This window comes from Bradysia coprophila (genome assembly GCF_014529535.1).
Source record: "Bradysia coprophila strain Holo2 chromosome X unlocalized genomic scaffold, BU_Bcop_v1 contig_132, whole genome shotgun sequence".
NCBI lineage: Eukaryota > Metazoa > Arthropoda > Insecta > Diptera > Sciaridae > Bradysia > Bradysia coprophila.
Window position 1 is genome coordinate 15,606 of NW_023503297.1, and position 18,032 is coordinate 33,637.

Here is an 18,032-nt window from a genome sequence, read left to right on the forward strand (position 1 = left end):
AAATTTTAATTAGTCCTAGTTACGGCCTTAGTCCAACGACCCAAATTTAATTTTTTTTCAACATGGCCTTCGATTACCTTCCAAATGAAACAAAAATTAGGAAAATGGGATGAAATTTACTCGAGTTATATGCAAAATACACTTAGAGCCGAGCAGCGGCCCTAGTCCAAGGACCCAAATTTTAAATTCTTTTCAACAACATTCTATTCGGTAGTCAATTGTCTTTTAAATGAAACAAAAATTAGGAAAAACGGATGAAATTTACTCGAGTTATATGCAAAATACACTTAGGGCCGAGTAGCGGCGTTAGTCCAAGGACCCAATTCTTTTTTTCAACAATCTATTCGATGTTCGATTACCTTTCAAATGAAACAAAATTTAGGAAAATCGGATCAAATTTACTCGAGTTATATGCAAAATACACTTAGGGCCGAGGAGCGGCCTCAGTCCAAGGACCGAAATTTCAAACATTTTACTCACCACATTCCATTCGGTATTCAATTACCTTTCATATAAGACAAAAACTAGCAAAATTGGATGAGATTTAGTCGATTTATATGCAAAATACACTTAGGGCCGAGGAGCGGCCTCAGTCCTAGGACCCAAATTTAAAACGTTCTTCGCCACATTATATTCGGGCTTCGATTACCTTTCAAATGAAACAAAAATTACGAAAAAAGGATGAAATTTACTCGAGTTATATGCAAAATACACTTAGGGCAGAGTAGCCTTTCACTTCTAGGGCCCTAACTCACGGTCCATTCACCCGATTTTAATAAACGTTTTTTTCCTGGATCGGTATCAACAATACCTATCGTTTGCCGTTTCATTTGCATTTCCATCGTTTTTTTTTTGGCGTAAATATCCCCAAAAGACCTTAAAGCACTTAGGCGGCCCTAACTCACGAAGGGCCGACCTAAATATGCCCATCTTCGAACTTAGCCTCACTATTTTGACTATCTTTCAGGGAAAAAAAAAATTGAAATCGGATTTGATTTACTCAAGATATCGACGTGACGGACAGACGGACAGACAAAATTTTTATTGCGGATTCGTTATCTATGAACGTAGGCAAACACTTTGCCCTTACCGTCTGCTTCGAATTCCATCAATTACACACGACATCGTAATTCTATAAGCCCCTTTGTACTTCGTACGGGGCTAAAAAAATTGTTTTCAAGTTGACTTTTCAAACAATATACATGTCTGAATGGTCAAAATTTGTGTTTCACCTGCCTTCGTAAGTGTCTTAACCTGTTCTTTCAGAACCTTGAAAACTTCAATCCCCCATTGTAGACTTTTATTTCCACTAGGAATGGCAGTGCACACGTTGTGACATAACTTTTAGTTTCAATGATGACAAGGTGCAATAATAAACTGAATCCGATAAACGATAAATTTGATCGATTAAGTCGTCAGAATTACCATAACTTCGAAGACTGCATAATGAATATGAAAATGTAAAAAGTTTCGTTGCTTTAAATTTTGAAATCAGAAAACATAACCGGCACGAAATCACATTCGTTTAGATCGTTTTCTATTTGCTGGGCTCAATATTTTGACAGTTTTCTGTTGTTTCTTTCAATATTTCATTTTTTTTGCTCTTGTTGTTGATTCGACGATTAATTTTCAGTATTTTTTTTATCATTTAACAAACACGGAACATCACACAACAGAGACAGTGTATATAATTAGTCCTGATAACGTGGAATAGAAATTTTCAATTTACAATTTGTTAGAATGTTAGAATGTTCAGACTTTAATTGCAAATCTACCACCAACTGAATGCGCGAAAGACTTAACAATAACAATGGACATCGACGGAAACGAAGATATAGCAAAAAAACTCGAAAGAGTTTTAAATGGTTTTCTCGTTCAAGGTTGTAAGCTCATTGACGATGTTTACTTAGAGATGTTGATTACACACTTGTCTCGCAAAACTGGCGAACGTAAGATATAAATATGAAACATGAAATACACACGTACGACGAGATGGTCAAAAAGAATTAAAAAAATGATTCACGAAACGAATTGTATGTTCATTTGCAGGTTGCGTTGATGTTTTCAAACAGTCGGCATTTTTCCGAGATTGGATTGGAAAGGCCGCCACACAGATCGAAAGCAACTCTCAAAATAGCGCTCAGCTATGCGCATTTACGTTGCGTTTGATGGCAATTTTATTTACCGACGAATGGCTGTTTATGAATATTATCGAAACAGATATTTGTTTAAGGTAAGCCAACATTTTAGCGTCGCATATTACATGTAGTAGGTACTTCAATTAGCTTATCGCTTAATTCAGTAATGTAATGTTACCAAGTGTTTCGCACCAAAAAATTATTAGATTTTTTCCGACTTCACTTTGGATATTCATTTGCTTCACATGTCCGGAGTGTCGTCGGTCTAAAGGGAGAAGTGGAGCTAAATTTTATAACTAAATCTAAAAGCAAAATCATCATTGTCGTCTTTTAACTATGCTTTAACTATGCAGTCAATTTATTGAGGCAGTGAAATGCGATTAAGATGCCAAAAATAATAAAGTTCGTAAAAGAGCGCGACCGCACGTTAATATTCATGTAATTCTGTGTTATCGTCCAACAATAAGAAATCATTTCGACAAGTTTCGTTGCATTTTTCATAACGACGAACCTTCTGTCACGAATACAGCAATTTTCTTCAATCATGTTGCAATAATAATTAATCACCGAAATGGATGAGATTTCCGATCTTGACCGTAAAAAAAATTATTAGCTTTGATGTGCAGCAAGTAATAGCAAAACTTTGAGTCACTTATCATTTTTACGGCTGTGAACAATGACAAGCGATAATTTTCGCCTTTTCGGCCTACAGTGAGTCATGCAACGAGTTGCTTGTTTTATGTTGTAAAGGGAAATGAAGAGACACTTTTACAAACTGCCATGATATTGCGAAATGTCTCAAAGTTTTTTTTTTTGTATTTTGTTTATCAGATTGTTTGGTCGAAATTTAGCTTTTTCGTAGAATTCAGAAATTTTCATGATAACATCAACACGTTCAGTGATTGTCAGCCACACGGGTCATTGTACCATTCTATGAATTTACGGGAAAATTTCTTCCAAGAAAATTTTGTGGTGAGCCCGATTTTTCTGAAAGTGGTATCGACTTAGGAAAAGCAGTCTCTCGATTATTATAAATGGTTCATGATTTCATGTGACTGTGTTTTCCTATCGGCCATGGAAATAATGCGGTATCCTAGATACCGGGAAGGACATTTGGTTACAATGCAGAAAGTTCATGTACAAAATTGGAAATTTCTTTTTTTTTTTTACTCTCTGTCGACGGGAAGTCTTTATGAACGGGAAGAACTTCCTGTTTTCGCGCTTCTTTATCTGTTGAGCATTCTAGTTTACTGATTTAAGAATTGTATCAGTGAAAGAAAAACCCAAAGATTTATCTGGAAGTCTTTATCAGCTGGAACAGGCATGAGCGCCGACGGAAAAACCTCGGCGGCGGCTAGCCGAAAAAAAATTCTCGGCGGCGGCGAAAAAATCGGCTTGAGCCGGCTTAAAACGGCTCGGCTGGAGGTTCCTTTTAACTTTTTTTCAAAATAAAAACGTTTTGATAAATTCATGGAAAATGAACTAGTAAGCATGAAAATGAAATTGTACGGAAAGCGAAAATGTAGGTAGATTAGGTTGTTCAAAGTGGAAGTGGAACTGGTCTTGTTACAAGCAAGTCTCTAAGTCTAAGGTTCACTAACTCGTCAAGTTTTATTGCCTCAAAACTTGAGCTAAATGGAAAATCATGCTCCGGTACACTCATTTAACTCATTAAGAAAATGGTTTTCGAGAAGAAATCGAAAGCTCACGAAAATCAAGTAAAAATTGAAAAGAAAAAAAAATCGAGAAAATTCGCAAAGATCGATAAAGTTTTCACAAATTTGTGAATTAACTGATTGTGCGCCTTCGGCTCGTTCCGCAAAGGTCATACTTGCCAAAACAACAAACTTAGAAGCGAGGACGTAATATACCATTCTGGAAAATTCATGAAAATTCAAAAAGTACTTGAGCTGCTTAGGATCGACAGGAATCTCGGTTTTCAAAATTATTTCACCCATTCACCTTTCGAAATCTTTATTTCATTTTCCAGCCGTTTCAAGCCGGCTTGAGCCGTGTTTTTGGCACCGGCTCGGCTGCGGCGCGGCTTGCTCAAAAATGGCCGGCGGCGGCCTGATCGGCGGCTTATTTTCGGCGGCGCTCATGCCTGAGCGGGAAGAACTTATTTGGAAGTCTTTATGTGCGGGAAGAACATGTTGGGAAGTCTTATCCAGCGGGAAATAAATATTTTGCTGGAATTAAAGTTTCCGACGATCTGCAAGCAGCTTTTTAACAAAAGTTCTTTTGTAAAAATTGAAAAGTCAAAATTAGAAAGCCCCGACAAGATTGCAACATTCCGTTCACACCAAGATTCACACTAAAGCCTTCACGAAAAGTAACGAAAAGGTCAGGAAATGTAGTTCATAATGTTCGGAGACCGGGAAGTTTTGACTTGGTCGCTAACCAAGAAAACATTATTTCCATGACCGCTTCCCATTGAAATGTGTACTCGTAAAATCCAGAGCCTCAAAATATTTTTTTTACGTTTTCGCCGTGAAAGACTCGTCAACCAGGGACTTTTTTTTAGGAAAACCTTTAGGAAAAGTTGGTTAAAATTGGAAAGTGTTTTGTCAGAAATAGTTCCTGATATCAACATTAGACTACACGAAATGACCGAACGTTCGTCGACCGTCACATCGAATCGTACATTGAGAAAAGCGGGATTTGGATACTAGCAATACTAATCGAATACTTACGGCACGTTTACAATACATACCGCCAGTATTAACGCGAGTATACCACACGCATTTAATACCGAATGCTAGTATTATCAACATTCCAATTTACTCAGTGTAGCGTAGCCGATTAACTTTACAATCTTTTCCACGTATATGATTTGTTATGTGATTAAGTCAGTGTTAGGAGACATAATTTCTGTCTTCAAATTATTAGGATCTAGACTATGGTATTCGAGTTTTCGAAGGTTCCTTCCAAGAGAGGGAGAAGAGTCTTTGATATTATGCTCTGTCGGCATGTCTACTTTCTGGGTATTTGTTAGACTCATGAACAATATGTATGCATCTCGCTTCAATTGTGACTTCAGCGCATGCTCAATATTCACATTGCACAAAGAGTTGCGCCGACAATAAATTCTTCGTTTTTATCGAATTACAGATTAAAGAACACAATCTACAATCACGCCGAATTGCGTACACCATCCGTAAAGTTGGCTCACGTGCTGCTGTTGAAGGCGATTCTTCGTCATTCATTCGGAACAGTTTGGATCAAGAATCATGAGTCCTGGAAACTCATCATTGAGTATTGCATGGAAAATCAGACCATATATGTTGTACGAGAATCTCAAGAATTCTTAAATGACTTTTTGTTCAAAGTGGCATCAGTTCTCCACAACGATGCATTATGCATTGAAATCATCACAGCAATTACGGCACCGCTAACGAAATCGGTTGTCATCGAAAATGCAAACGTTTGCGTCGATGGTGACGATTTGCAACGCACTGTTCGGCCAACACTTGACTTGATTTGTCACATTTTGGATTTCCTTATCAAGTCCGATGTGAAGACATGCATAGCGCATCACATTTCGGTGACGTGTAATGTCAAAACGAATTGCTGGCGACTCACTGACATGACCAAAAATGAAATGTTTTTCAAGAAAATCATGCACACCCAAGTTCACCTGGCCTTCGCTCAATTGACCGACAAATTGGTGGAAAATGCCGCAACATCCGTCGACTATAATGTGTTCGGACTGCACTTTTTCAACATCATGAATTTTTGCATCATGTTCAAGAGTGCCGTTTCTGTGCTGTCGACAGCCAAACTTTACCACGTTCTTTGGATAGCACTGGGGAAACGGGTGCCCGAAGAAATACAACTCGAAAATCATAAAATCAAATTCGAAAATCAGATCATCGTGTTGCAGCTGTTACCGATACTGTCGGTGATCCAGAAGAAAATCCTTCTAACCGAACTATTCGACGCATACATTATGAAATTGTTCGATATTTCCACGGAACATACGATGCGCGTTTGCTACTCGTTCCGTGAGCTGTTGTTGCGAAACAAAACAATGGTTCCCGAAGTGGCAACCAAATCCATTCAGGGCATTTTATTGATGACGAAGCATTTGCATAGGGACCGTGCTGTATACGTGTTTCAAGCACTAACTTACACACTGAAAGACTTTTCCGTTGAACCATTAACCGATGACAAAATTGATATGAGCGCCGACAAACTGATTGATATGCCGAATTTGCTGTCAGCAATCCTAACCGGTCTGTACGAAATGGTCAAGAAATACCGGATCACATGGAAGGAGTCGCTAGAGTCAGTGTGCATACTCAATTTTATGATATCGATGCTGAACAAAACAAATCTGCCGTCAAGAGTAAGTAGTTTTCATGCTTCGGGGCCGAAAATGAGGGCAATTTTTCGAATTTTCTCGGGTTTCCGGCCCTCTGCATGAAAACTCACATGTGCACCTGTTTGGGACGGTTGATTTAAGGCACTTTCGCTTGTAAGCCTCACTTCGTTCGGCCTACAATCCGCGAAATTGCCTAAAATCAATCGTCCAAAACAGGTACACAAATGACTATTTTACAGCTTGTGTGGCATGCTGCTGCCGTTCAGACTAAAAAACATTTTTTGTATTGCACACAGTTGGCAGTGCAGGCACTGAAACTAACCCAGTTATCGATTGAACACTTTTTGGCCCCAAATTTGGCGTTGCTCGTAGAAGACTTACATGGATCGGGTATGGAACGTCTCGGTCCGACAGTGGTGAAACGATTGCATGATATAAACTGGGAAGTTAGAGACAGCACGCTAGAACTTCTGACAGCTATGTCTACGATAGCAATTTTCAGTAAGTGCCAAATGACTTGACTTTGAATCCACCAAGAACATTAACCCGGGAACCCCATGCACTTTGCTTAGAATTTCCAGCATTTCAACAACATATCGCTGAGAGTGATATATGCCCGATCGTCGTGACATTAGCAAAGAACGATTCCGAGTCGTATGTACGAGCTTCAGCACTGAGTTGCCTCTGTCCCATGGTCAGTATTCAAATGTTCTGGGAATCACGCCTGTCATCATCGGATTTAATGGTAAACCATTCTCGATTCCAACGCGAATATTGATCCTAAATGTCTCGGTACTTCGTTTCAGACGCATCTGTTGACCGTACTGCAAACGGAACCGGAGGGTATCGTTCGAAAGGAAGCAGTGTGTCTGGTAACATCAATTTACGAACATCACAACATCAATGCACAACAATCGGACATGCTGTTCTCAACACTTGCATATTGTGCCGTCAACGATCTTCATTGGGAGGTGAAGACCAGCGTATTAGCATTCTGGAAAATCGTGATAACGCGACAATTCCATCAACACGGTGTCATCGATGGAGGATTTCCGGCCGTCATATTTTCGAAGCAGCACAAGAAAATCATTACACTCACGCAGAAGGAGATTCTCAGCCGATTGGACAGTATACTGGGTGAACTGTCGGCTCTGGGTTGTCTGGGCATACTGCTCGAATGCTTGACAGATGACTGTGATCTCGAGGTGCTACGCATTGCCATTGCTATTATTAAGGACATGATGGCGTTCTTAAACAAATACAATTATCTGGAACACAACACTTTATCGGAAACGGTGACCACTGAGAATGGACCAGCCACAAATGTGAACTGCATTGTCGAATCGGAAACGGGTGAATGCATAGCTGAACCGTACCTGGATGCAGATTCGGTAATCGAATCGATCATATCGGCAAATGATATCAATTTGCTGGCCACGGCCTACGAAAATCAGCTCAATTTCAATGGGGAAAATGTTGCTTTGATTGATGAACAGTATTTCAAGCAATTCAATAAGGTAACGGCTCTCGATTTCATTCGACGGATATCGGCGGTGGATTTGGATGGACTGCACGAGAGACGATTGAAGTGGATCGAGAAAAATGACAGTTTCAGTTCATTGTTGGATGACATCGCTTTCTCGTTGAAAATTGACAATTTGAGTTCAGCCGATTGTTATTGATCGATGTACGTACAATAAATTTGGCAAGCGAATAAAGTAGACGAAACAGTGTTTAGTTGAATTCAAGCGTTTCAAAAACGATAAGAAGATGGCACAAACTGCTCCTAGAAGACTGTTGAAATTTTTCGCTAACTTCACTTCGTACACTTGAGCCCTTTCTTCCCTGGATTGTAATTCTAAATACTGGTCTTAGCTCGAAGATGCGTAAAATTGGTCAATTGGTTCTGACGTAACATAATAATTTTAGTAACGTGAGTTTCAGCTGTATCATATCCACGTAAGTCCAGGCTCAGCCAGTGAAACCGGTGAAAATCTTCATGGAAATAGGTTCAGCAAGCTTTTACGATTGGCGTTGACTCAAATTCAAATTCAAAGTACCCAACGAAGACGATGACCAATTTTAGGCCTTATCTGCACTTTCGATTTTTATACCGTCAAATTGTCAGTTTCTGATGCTTGTGGATTGCGCTTTTAACGTAACTGAATTGACGTGTATTATGAGTCAGAGAAGGTATTTACGTGAAAATTGACCATGATCACCACCATGATGTACAATATTTCCATTTTTCAAACTTTTTGCATTTGAAGCATCTCCTACGACAACATCAGCTGACCTGACCCACACAAACAATCAAAACTGTTTATACAGTTTTACCACAACCATGCGCGTGCGTGTAGCAGTGTAGCAGTTTCAACCGCATAAACAGTTTTGATTGTATGTGTGGATCAGCTGAAAACAGCTGAAGCAAATTCATGCTGAAATTTCACTGCAACTGACTGTAGAGGGATTCTTTTGAAAAACAGCCTACCGAAATCGGACGCATTTTCCAGTAGACCTCTTTATACGGGCTCTAGGTTAAAATGTCTAAGTAAAAATGTCTAACGGACAAAATGTCTAAAGCCAAAATATCTACATCCAAAATTTAGAAAGTCACAATAACTAAGGCGAAAATAAATATTGGACGAAATAACAATAGTTGGCAATGTGGGAATTTTGACAAAAACTTTGCAAGATGTCAACTTCTGTTATTGCATTCAAGGGGGGATTCTCTTGTTGTCGATGTACTCAATATACTCGAGTACAATCGAATATACTAGATATGCTCGGATATAGTCGATGTACTCGATATAGTCGGATATAGGTGATGTACTCGATATACTCGGATATAATTGATGTATTCGATATACTCGGATATAGACGATATACTCGGATATAATCGATGAACTCGATATACTCGGATATAGGCGATGTTCTCGATATACTCGGATGTAGTCGATATACTCAATTTACTTGAATACAATCGAATATACTTGATATACTCGGATATAGCAGATGTACTCGATATATTCGGATATAGGCGATGTACTCGATATACTCGGATATAGACGATGTACTCGAATACAATCGAATATAATTGATGAACTCGATATACTCGGATATAGGCGATGTACTCGATATATTCGGATGTAGTCGATGTACTCAATATACTCGAGTACAATCGAATATACTAGATATGCTCGGATATAGTCCATGTACTCGATATAGTCGGATATAGACAATATACTCGGATATATAATCGATGAACTCGATGAACTCGATATACTCGGATATAGGCGATGTTCTCGATATACTCGGATGTAGTCGATGTACTCAATTTACTTGAATACAATCGAATATACTCGGATATAGCAGATGTACTCGATATATTCGGATATATGCGATGTACTCGATATACTCGGATATAGACGCTATACTCGAATACAATCGAATATACTCGATATACTAGAACATAGTCGATGTATTCGATATACTCAATACAATACAATATATACAATCATACGTTAGAACTGAATGTGTTATTAGTGTTTGTGTTCATAGATATTTAACCTGATAGATATTTCGATAGTGTAGACATTCTTGTACTTAGATAATTCGTCGTTAGAGTTTTTGTTCGTTAGATATTTTTGCGTAGACATTTTGACCGTTTCCCCTTTATACGTGTCTAGAATGGTATTTGTACCGAGAAATCAAAACCACTTTAAAAAAAAAATCCTCAGCGCTTATGTGGCTCGTGGTAATTGATCGAAAACCGAAACCATGCACTTTTCTTATGGAAATTTCTGCAGCCACACGAATCGTAAAAGGTCGTGTAGGATGTTATTAGAAAATTAATTGCATGTACAATGACATATGATCAATTGAAGAAAAAAAATGGCTTAGAATTTGACAATTTCGGCAAAGTTCGAATCGTTCTACTGATCGCTACTGGTCTCAGCTAGAATTGAAATACGAATCCAACGAGCTATCACTCATGTAAATCGGAGTACCCGTTCTTTTTCCCAAAGTTAATAAAATCACTTGTTCTGGATAGGGTTCCAGGAATTCCATTGGTCCTCTTTTAAGCTTTGTTCGTTTTTATGCAAAAATTCTAAAAACATCACTTTTTTCATAAAATATCGTCTCTTGTCCTCTTCTTTCAAAACGAACTGCTTCACTTTCAGTAAATGTGACGCAGCTCATACACTCACATAGCGAAGAAAAAAAACGAGCCATCAGAACAGTCGGAGCGTTTGCTAGTTCATCCCTAGTGGATCTGTCACCCTACTTTGACCGTAAGCCTATTGCGCCCGTTAATGTAGTTAAAGTAAAATTATTATGAAATGTGTACATCTTAGAAATTGCGCATAGCGCAATTACGAAGCCCCGTACGACGTTCCTTTCAAATGAAACAAAAATTCCAAATAGCCCGAAAATTTTAATTTATTGAGTATAAATACACATAGGACCTAGTATCGGCCTCAGTCCGAGGAACCGATTTTAAAAAAATTTTCAACAAAATTCTATTCGGCCTTTGATTACCTTCCAAATGAAACAAAAATTACGAAAAACGGATGAAATATACTCGAATTCTATGTAAAATACACATAGGGCCGAGTAGCATTTCACTTTTAAGGCCCTAACTCACGGTCCACTCACCTGATTTAAAAAAAACTTGTTTTTCCTGGATTGGTATTGACAATACCTATCATTTGCCGTGTCATTTACATTTCCATCGTTTATTTTGCCATAAATATCACCAAAAGACCTTAAATCACTTAGGTGGCCCTAACTCACGAAGGGCCGATCCGAATATTCCCATCTTCGAGCTTAGCCTCACTATTTCGACTATCTTTCAGGGGGAAAAAAATTTTGAAGTCAGATTTGATTTACTCAAGATATCGACGTGACAGACGGACAGACAAAATTTTTATTGCGTATTCGTCATCTATGAACATAGGCAAACATTTTGCCCTTACCGTCTGCTTTGAATTCCATCAATTACACACGGCATCGTAATCCTGTAAGCCCTTTGTACTTCGTACGGGGCTAAAAATCTTTAAAAACGAGTTAATAATACAAGAAATTCTTTAGCACGATAAAATTACGCTCGATCCGCTCGTGATGTACACTACCTAAAAGTTATGAATTTTGCAGAAAATTGTGTGACATTGAGAGAGAACCCCCAATTCTCGCAGGAGAGAAAATCGAATAAAATTTAAACAATAAAAAAGAGGCGTGGTTTAGCTAAACGGAGTAAAATGACTAACAAAATGTCGTCATTGCACAGAGATATTAGAATTCTTGACTCACAGCATTAATTAAAGTGTGAAACAAGACCTGGGCGCAGTGTATAACCCTGAAGAAGGAAACTGTTTCGTTTCCGAAAGCTCGGAGAATAAATAAAAATATTTCAAACTATTTCAGACTATATCCAAACAATGATAATGAAAAGGTTGTGATTCCTCGTTGGAAATCTACTTTTCGTCCTTTTTTTTGATAGCCGAAGCGTCCTCTATTCATCCTCTTATTTTAATGCCAAAATTTCCAAATTCAAAATGGTAACGCTAGAACTTCTAGGGTACAATGGCGAAAGTCGTAGATTTTTTTTTTCGTATCGAAAAGTGTGTTAATAATTCCCTTGACTGAAAGTCATGGGTCTTACGGATGATAAACACCCTAAAATGTTTGTCACACAATGATCACTACTATGATTGAAAATACATGAATGTATGACCAAAAACCTTAAATACAGAAAATGTTTGTCACACTTTGATGATTCGTTGATAACACGATTACTTGAGGAATTTTCAACGGATTTTCAAAAACTTTTTTTTAATCGACAGGGAATTAAATTCCTCAGGTTAAGTTCGAAGATGGGTTATAACGGACGGGTGATCTTAGAGATATTCTCAGGAGAATTTTTGTCTGGTCGCTTGATTCCACGATAACTCGAGTAGTTTTCGACGAATTTCCAAAAACTTTTTTTTAATCGACGGGGAATTAAATTGCTGAGGCTAAGTTTGAAGATGGGTCGTAACGGGCTGGTGATCTTAGAGATATTCCCAAAACAATTTTTGTCTCGTTCCTTAATAACACGATAACTTGACGATAACACTACGTTCGAAGATGGGTCGTAACGGGCTGGTGATCTTAGAGATATTCCCAAAAGAATTTTTGTCTCGTTCCGAGATAACACGATAGCTTGACGTAATCCTCAACGGATTTCAAAAACTTTTTCCATTCCCGATGTAAGTTCAAAGTTGGGCTATGACGGTCGGGGGATCTCAGAGATATTCCTAAAAGAATTTTTGTATCGTCCCGTGATATTATCGTGTTATTAGTTGAGTAATTCTTAATGGTCCACAAAAGACAGTTATCCCACTAAGAAAGACATTTTTGGGTTAAGCTCGTTAATGGAATATACTGGAGTAATATTCTAGGATTCATTCCAAAATTTTGTGTGTGTAATATCTTTATATCGATGATAAGAAAAAAATTAAAGTTTGGACGAGTGTGAACTTTGCGGCCAGAGCGAAGCGAGGGCCGTAATCACACGAGTTTCATTTTTATTCAATATATAAGCAAGAAATTCGCCTCTTTCCAGGGTCTGTATCTCGTGCTGCCTTTTTGATGGTATCTTTTCATCAGAATTCTTTTTTCAAAACACACGACCGCAATAACGACCACGAATGTATTAGCTTTCAACAGAAAGTAGATTTGGTTGTAGTCACTTGACCAGTTCTGAAAAAAGTGACCAGTGTACCGAAATTTTCATAAACTGCTCAGTTTTCTCAGGGTTGGTCAAACTGCTACAACCAAATCCATTTTATGTTGAAAGCTAACACATTCGTGGTCGTTATTGCGGTCGTACATACTTGAAAAATGATAATTTTGGTGGAAATATATCACCAAACGACAGTATTTAAAAATCACCCAAATGTATACTTTTCAGCAAATCATCGATGCCTCTTAAGTACTGAAAATACGTATGAGCCAGTATATGAGCAAGTGCTGGAATTTCTCATATACGTGTTTTGTATCGAAAGTAGGGTACGCATACCCTGGTATACTTTTATATACTTTTAGAGTGATTTTTTTTTGCTCGGATTACAAAAATCTTCTTGAGAAAAGTAGTCAGTCAGTCAAGGGATCTGACCCATCCAAAAGATGGGGCCTACTTCCTGGCTAATTTACTCTGCCGTGGTTTCAAGCCGTGGTTTCAAACCGTAGTCTATTATGCGACTGAAAGTGCCGAATATAGTGGATTCGGCTATGACTGATTTTGTGGGACAAACTTTTGAAATTAGAACAAAAGAAAACGGCCGTCACATTATTATTGTTATATCAAATGTATTCCAGTATCATAATAGGTTTTCTTTTTGTTTGTTGGTTTTAAATTCTACATGTCTGTCTAATTATACTTTTTTCAACATAATTTAGTCGCTTAGCCAACAGATAATCGTGATCAATTCTCAAAACATTTTAATCGAAAATCGCATTGAAATTTTGAATGCAGAATGGACACCCAGTAGATAGATTTGATTTTTGTTTTACTTTTGTTTTTCATTTTCTTCCCTTTCTTTCGAATTTGCCAGTTTCCATTTCCATTTTCTCTCGTTTTTTTTTTGCCGATTTATATGCACTTGAAGGAGTAGTATTGACGATCGAACTTACTTTCACCGCAGCCGCTATGTTGTCAACTTTTACCTTCTAAATGTTTCGGCGCATCAGCATACGTAAATTTCAAACGATACGCCTCTGCCACCAGTATACCGATGTGTGAGTCCGACCAATTATGCGTTGGCAAATTTTGTAGAAGCAACATTAAGCCCTGTCCCAGTTGGAAAAACGAGAAAATTAGCATTCGGACATCGATTCCGACAAAACCATTTTTGAACTCAAACCTGAAAGTCCTTTTCCTGCAGCAATTGTTCGCGCCAGTGTAACAAAAACGCCGCACAGACATACAATTGAAAAACGGCAAAACCGTCTGATTCGGCCAGATATGTGTCCCATAATCGAATCGTACAGCGCAAATTCAGTTCTCTAGTTAATAAGTTGTTCATCCAGCGGAAGGAAAATTGAAGATAATCGACGCCGTGGGTTTGTAGTTGTTTGTGTAAGGTTCCTGGTGGTGGGTAATTTGAGAAATAAAAACATTGATGTGTGATCGAGGGGGTGACACACTTCTTGCACTAAGTGGACTAAATAGAAAAATCAGATTTCTCGTTCACTAATCTAGGTCTAATCAAGCAACGAATTTTTCCTCGTTGGGTCATTGAGACCGTCCTGTAAAGTGTATTGTTGTGACACAATCATAGATGAGAGGCTATGGATGACAATTCTTTCCTTACGTGTAACAGAATTCTTGATTTCTCGATTGAAATGATTAGACGAAAGAACGGCACAGAATTGAGAGAAGAATGGAGCGCTTTCGACCCATTTTATTTTCAGCTCCGAAATGAGTGGTCTAAATAACGAATAATGTTGGCGGCACGACCACAGGCTGAAATACAACCATTTTGGAGACTGGCAGTCGTTAGCATATTCAGATAGATTTTGTAAACTTTAAACGATCTCCGAACGAGTTCGGTACTACAAAATCAACACCAATTTCGCTTATCATCAAAATCGCATCGAACATTCAGATATGTGTAATACCTGCGTAACGGCTGTATTTTTCATCAATATGATTACGAAACGGTGTACGTGCATCATGAATCATGACCGTTTACCTTAGTTTCGAAGCAAAAAACGAAGACTCAAAATATTGACAGCAGAGTAGAGTTACTAGAGTCAGTTCGATCAGTTAGATTTCTTTAAGCATGACGCTGAGACCAGACACGATATGACACGAAAACTAGCACCACAAAAAATAGATTTTTGAGCGAATCGAGACATTTAACAGGATTTACGTTCAGTGAGTTGGAATTTCTGCTGTTATAGATTAGGAAAGCAACAATTGATCAACTCACCATCAATTCGTTGTATTAACTCCTTCAACTGATTGACTTTAGCTTGGATACCCAACTGAGCGAAAATGTAATTGTCTTGAATGCAATCCAAAAACTTTGACAAACACCAGAACGAGTCCGCTTCGATAATGTTCCTTTGTTCCTCCGACAAATCTTCGATTTTGAATGAATCCAAATCGTTGCCTAATTCGCCGTACGCAAAAAAAAAACGAAAATGTTATCGGTTGTGCGATTTCAAAGGAACGAAAAAAATTACTTGACACTAAAGCCTCCTGCAGAAATATGATGAAAAACGGTGTTACCAAATCGTTGATGCCTTGGACATAACCGGACGCTGGATGTCTAATGGCCCAGATGAACAGTATTCGTTCGAACATTTCTTGCACCAGATTCTGTTGGAATAATTGAACATGCGGATTCATGCGCGGCACATCGATATGAATCTGACGATACGTGTCCTGTTGTCCTTCGTCGCGATTTTCCACTCGGAAATACTGAGCGACCAAACTGTGATAATCCAATCGTTTCCGCTCCAGCACCGAATTCCGTCGCTCAAGACTGGTTGGCAAGTATCCCGACAGTAATCGCCATGTTACCGCACGCATTTTACTTGGCACGCCTGACCAGCTCAATTCTTTCAGTGCAATCAAGTTCAGCATCGGAGCCTCCAGTAGCGTTTGGAACTTTTCAATCTTTGATTCGTATTCGACGTCACGTGATAAATTCGACGATAAACGGAGCAATTGCGGTCGGCCAGGATATGCGTGAATTTGACGGTATTTCGGACGAGCATCGGACGTTGAATGATCGGACTGTTCAGTACTTTGTTCGTCTATTGCGTCGATGTGATCATTGTTTATCGGTCCCGTCGTTGCCGGCACTGCATCACAATTAACAACTTTGTTCGTACCAATGGAAGACTTGTGAATATTTTCGGTGATAATTTTGTTGCTTCGATGCGTCTTGATTACATTTAAAGCGGCTGAGTGGGAGACGCGTTTTGAGATTTTTGCATCTGTCAACGGAAAGATTTAATGCGTCAACAACACTTGGTTTGGAATATGGTCGACAAGAGTTGTAATCCTACCTGACGTGCTCGATATTTTGCAGAATTCGTCATCACTGTAACGAAACGTACGACTAAAATTAGTAAAATTTCAAATTAAAAGTCGAATCGAAAAATCGTAAACACACGAACCCCATGTCCCATGCATCTTGCACGGATTCTTGGAAATCCTGAAATGACGTTGGCACCTTATTTCCACCTTTATTTACAACTTTTTGATCTTTTATTCTGCCGGGAAGTGCTCGATTGTTTTGCTTCCAAAACGAATTTTCATTTTCCATAATTCGAATTATCGAATGTTCGTTCTTGTTCTCTTACACTTATTTGCCTATGGCTCAATTGTCAACATTATTTTCACTTCTCATAATCGCATTATACCTGTTTTTAAATAAAATTTGTGTATATGCCACTTTGCGTGCAAAGAGAGGAAAAAAAAGTTTTTTTTTTATTTTGTAAATGTCCACATCAACCAGCTAAAATTTTATTGGTGGCCTAACGAACAACAATTGGTGATCAGTAAGAATTTTAACATGGGGAAGTTATGTGTCGGATCAAGATGATTAATTGGTAATTGGGTTCATTATCACTATTCGTTGTTGATTAATTGAATTTTATGCATAATTTCGTGATTTAATACTTGCCATAAACAGAACGAAAGAAAATATTTTGACAAGTCGAAAAATCAAGATGATCTGGTTGGGTTTACAAAGCGACACCATACACAAGTCATACTTGTTGCAGTTGGGAACGCAATAATAGAGGTGTTCGTAAACAAATTTTGAATTCTAATAAGACATTGAGGCGAGGGGGAAACTACTCGGGAAATTGATTACATACCCTCGAAGGAATTGTCGTAGCATCCGGTAATTAATAGGAATTGAAGGAATTATGAGGTATTGACTGGAAATACGAGAAATTGAACGTAAATGAAAGGAAATACGGATAAGTATGATGATTATACCTAGAGAGGAAATTTGTACGACGAAATGTGGTCCCAACATCAGTTTGCATAAGATACACATTTCGCCACTTGCTGGGACACTCTTGCGGACAGTCACGTACGAATATCTTCTATGAAAGCCAGACGCACAGCCGAATTAGCTTCACAGTTTAAGCACGCAAAAAACAGCGAGTTGAAGGAGAACAATTACATTTTCAACCCCTGGGATATTCGTCCGCCGATGCCCTCCAGTTGATCAATAAAATCGGCCCGCTTTTAAACGTCGCAAGCGGTGACTCGCGTTCTCATAGCTACCTCGTCCAGAAAATATCTCTAGCCATTCAACTCTCGAACGTCTCTTCAATGCTGGGGACTCTCCCACCATCGGTAAAACTTGATCAAATTTTCTACTTGTGATCCGGCTAAGGATTACCTTGTTTTTTTTTTTACCTTTAAAACCGATGTGTAACCTTACGTTTGAAATAAAATGGATTTAAGATTTTATACATTTCGTATAATTTTACACCAATACATGCATGCGATGACGTTTTCCGCTTTTGATAGTTCAATTTTCCCTCGTAATTTA

General features: G+C 38.4%; 2 protein-coding genes across 4 annotated transcripts; one reads left to right on the forward strand and one right to left on the reverse strand.

Annotated features, from left to right (window-relative positions):
- Nucleotides 1–1,565: 1,565 nt before the first annotated feature.
- LOC119067972 lies at nt 1,566–8,148 on the forward strand. 2 transcript variants are annotated; one of them, XM_037171316.1, is made up of 6 exons: nt 1,566–1,949; nt 2,050–2,233; nt 5,250–6,486; nt 6,759–6,963; nt 7,035–7,207; nt 7,269–8,148. In XM_037171316.1, exons 1-6 carry the CDS (start codon nt 1,811–1,813, stop codon nt 8,142–8,144), a joined length of 2,814 nt encoding a protein of 937 aa, XP_037027211.1. In that variant the 5' UTR covers nt 1,566–1,810; the 3' UTR covers nt 8,145–8,148. The 2 variants fall into 2 exon arrangements, with proteins under 2 accessions (XP_037027211.1, XP_037027212.1); XM_037171317.1 differs by having other exon boundaries at nt 1,845–1,982.
- Nucleotides 8,149–13,795: 5,647 nt separating this feature from the next.
- LOC119067973 (TBC1 domain family member 22B) lies at nt 13,796–17,196 on the reverse strand. 2 transcript variants are annotated; one of them, XM_037171318.1, is made up of 7 exons: nt 17,148–17,196; nt 16,639–16,884; nt 16,528–16,580; nt 15,697–16,455; nt 15,441–15,623; nt 14,370–14,593; nt 13,796–14,296 (listed from the first exon to the last, which is right to left on the reverse strand). In XM_037171318.1, exons 2-7 carry the CDS (start codon nt 16,785–16,787, stop codon nt 14,162–14,164), a joined length of 1,503 nt encoding a protein of 500 aa, XP_037027213.1. In that variant the 5' UTR covers nt 16,788–16,884; nt 17,148–17,196; the 3' UTR covers nt 13,796–14,161. The 2 variants fall into 2 exon arrangements, with proteins under 2 accessions (XP_037027213.1, XP_037027214.1); XM_037171319.1 differs by having other exon boundaries at nt 16,528–16,562; nt 16,639–17,195.
- Nucleotides 17,197–18,032: the final 836 nt, after the last annotated feature.

Bases quoted from the DNA above. Each gene is read 5' to 3' on its own strand.
- LOC119067973 (XM_037171318.1), bottom strand. From the start codon at position 16,787: ATGGAAAATGAAAATTCGTTTTGGAAGCAAAACAATCGAGCACTTCCC. The intron at 16,581-16,638 runs GTTCGTGTGTTT...TACTAATTTTAG, and splicing joins CAAGATGCATGGGACATGGG to TCGTACGTTTCGTTACAGTG. The intron at 15,624-15,696 runs GTAATTTTTTTC...ACGGCGAATTAG, and splicing joins GCAGGAGGCTTTAGTGTCAA to GCAACGATTTGGATTCATTC.
- LOC119067972 (XM_037171316.1), top strand. From the start codon at position 1,811: ATGGACATCGACGGAAACGAAGATATAGCAAAAAAACTCGAAAGAGTT. The intron at 2,234-5,249 runs GTAAGCCAACAT...ATCGAATTACAG, and splicing joins GAAACAGATATTTGTTTAAG to ATTAAAGAACACAATCTACA. The intron at 7,208-7,268 runs GTAAACCATTCT...ACTTCGTTTCAG, and splicing joins TGTCATCATCGGATTTAATG to ACGCATCTGTTGACCGTACT.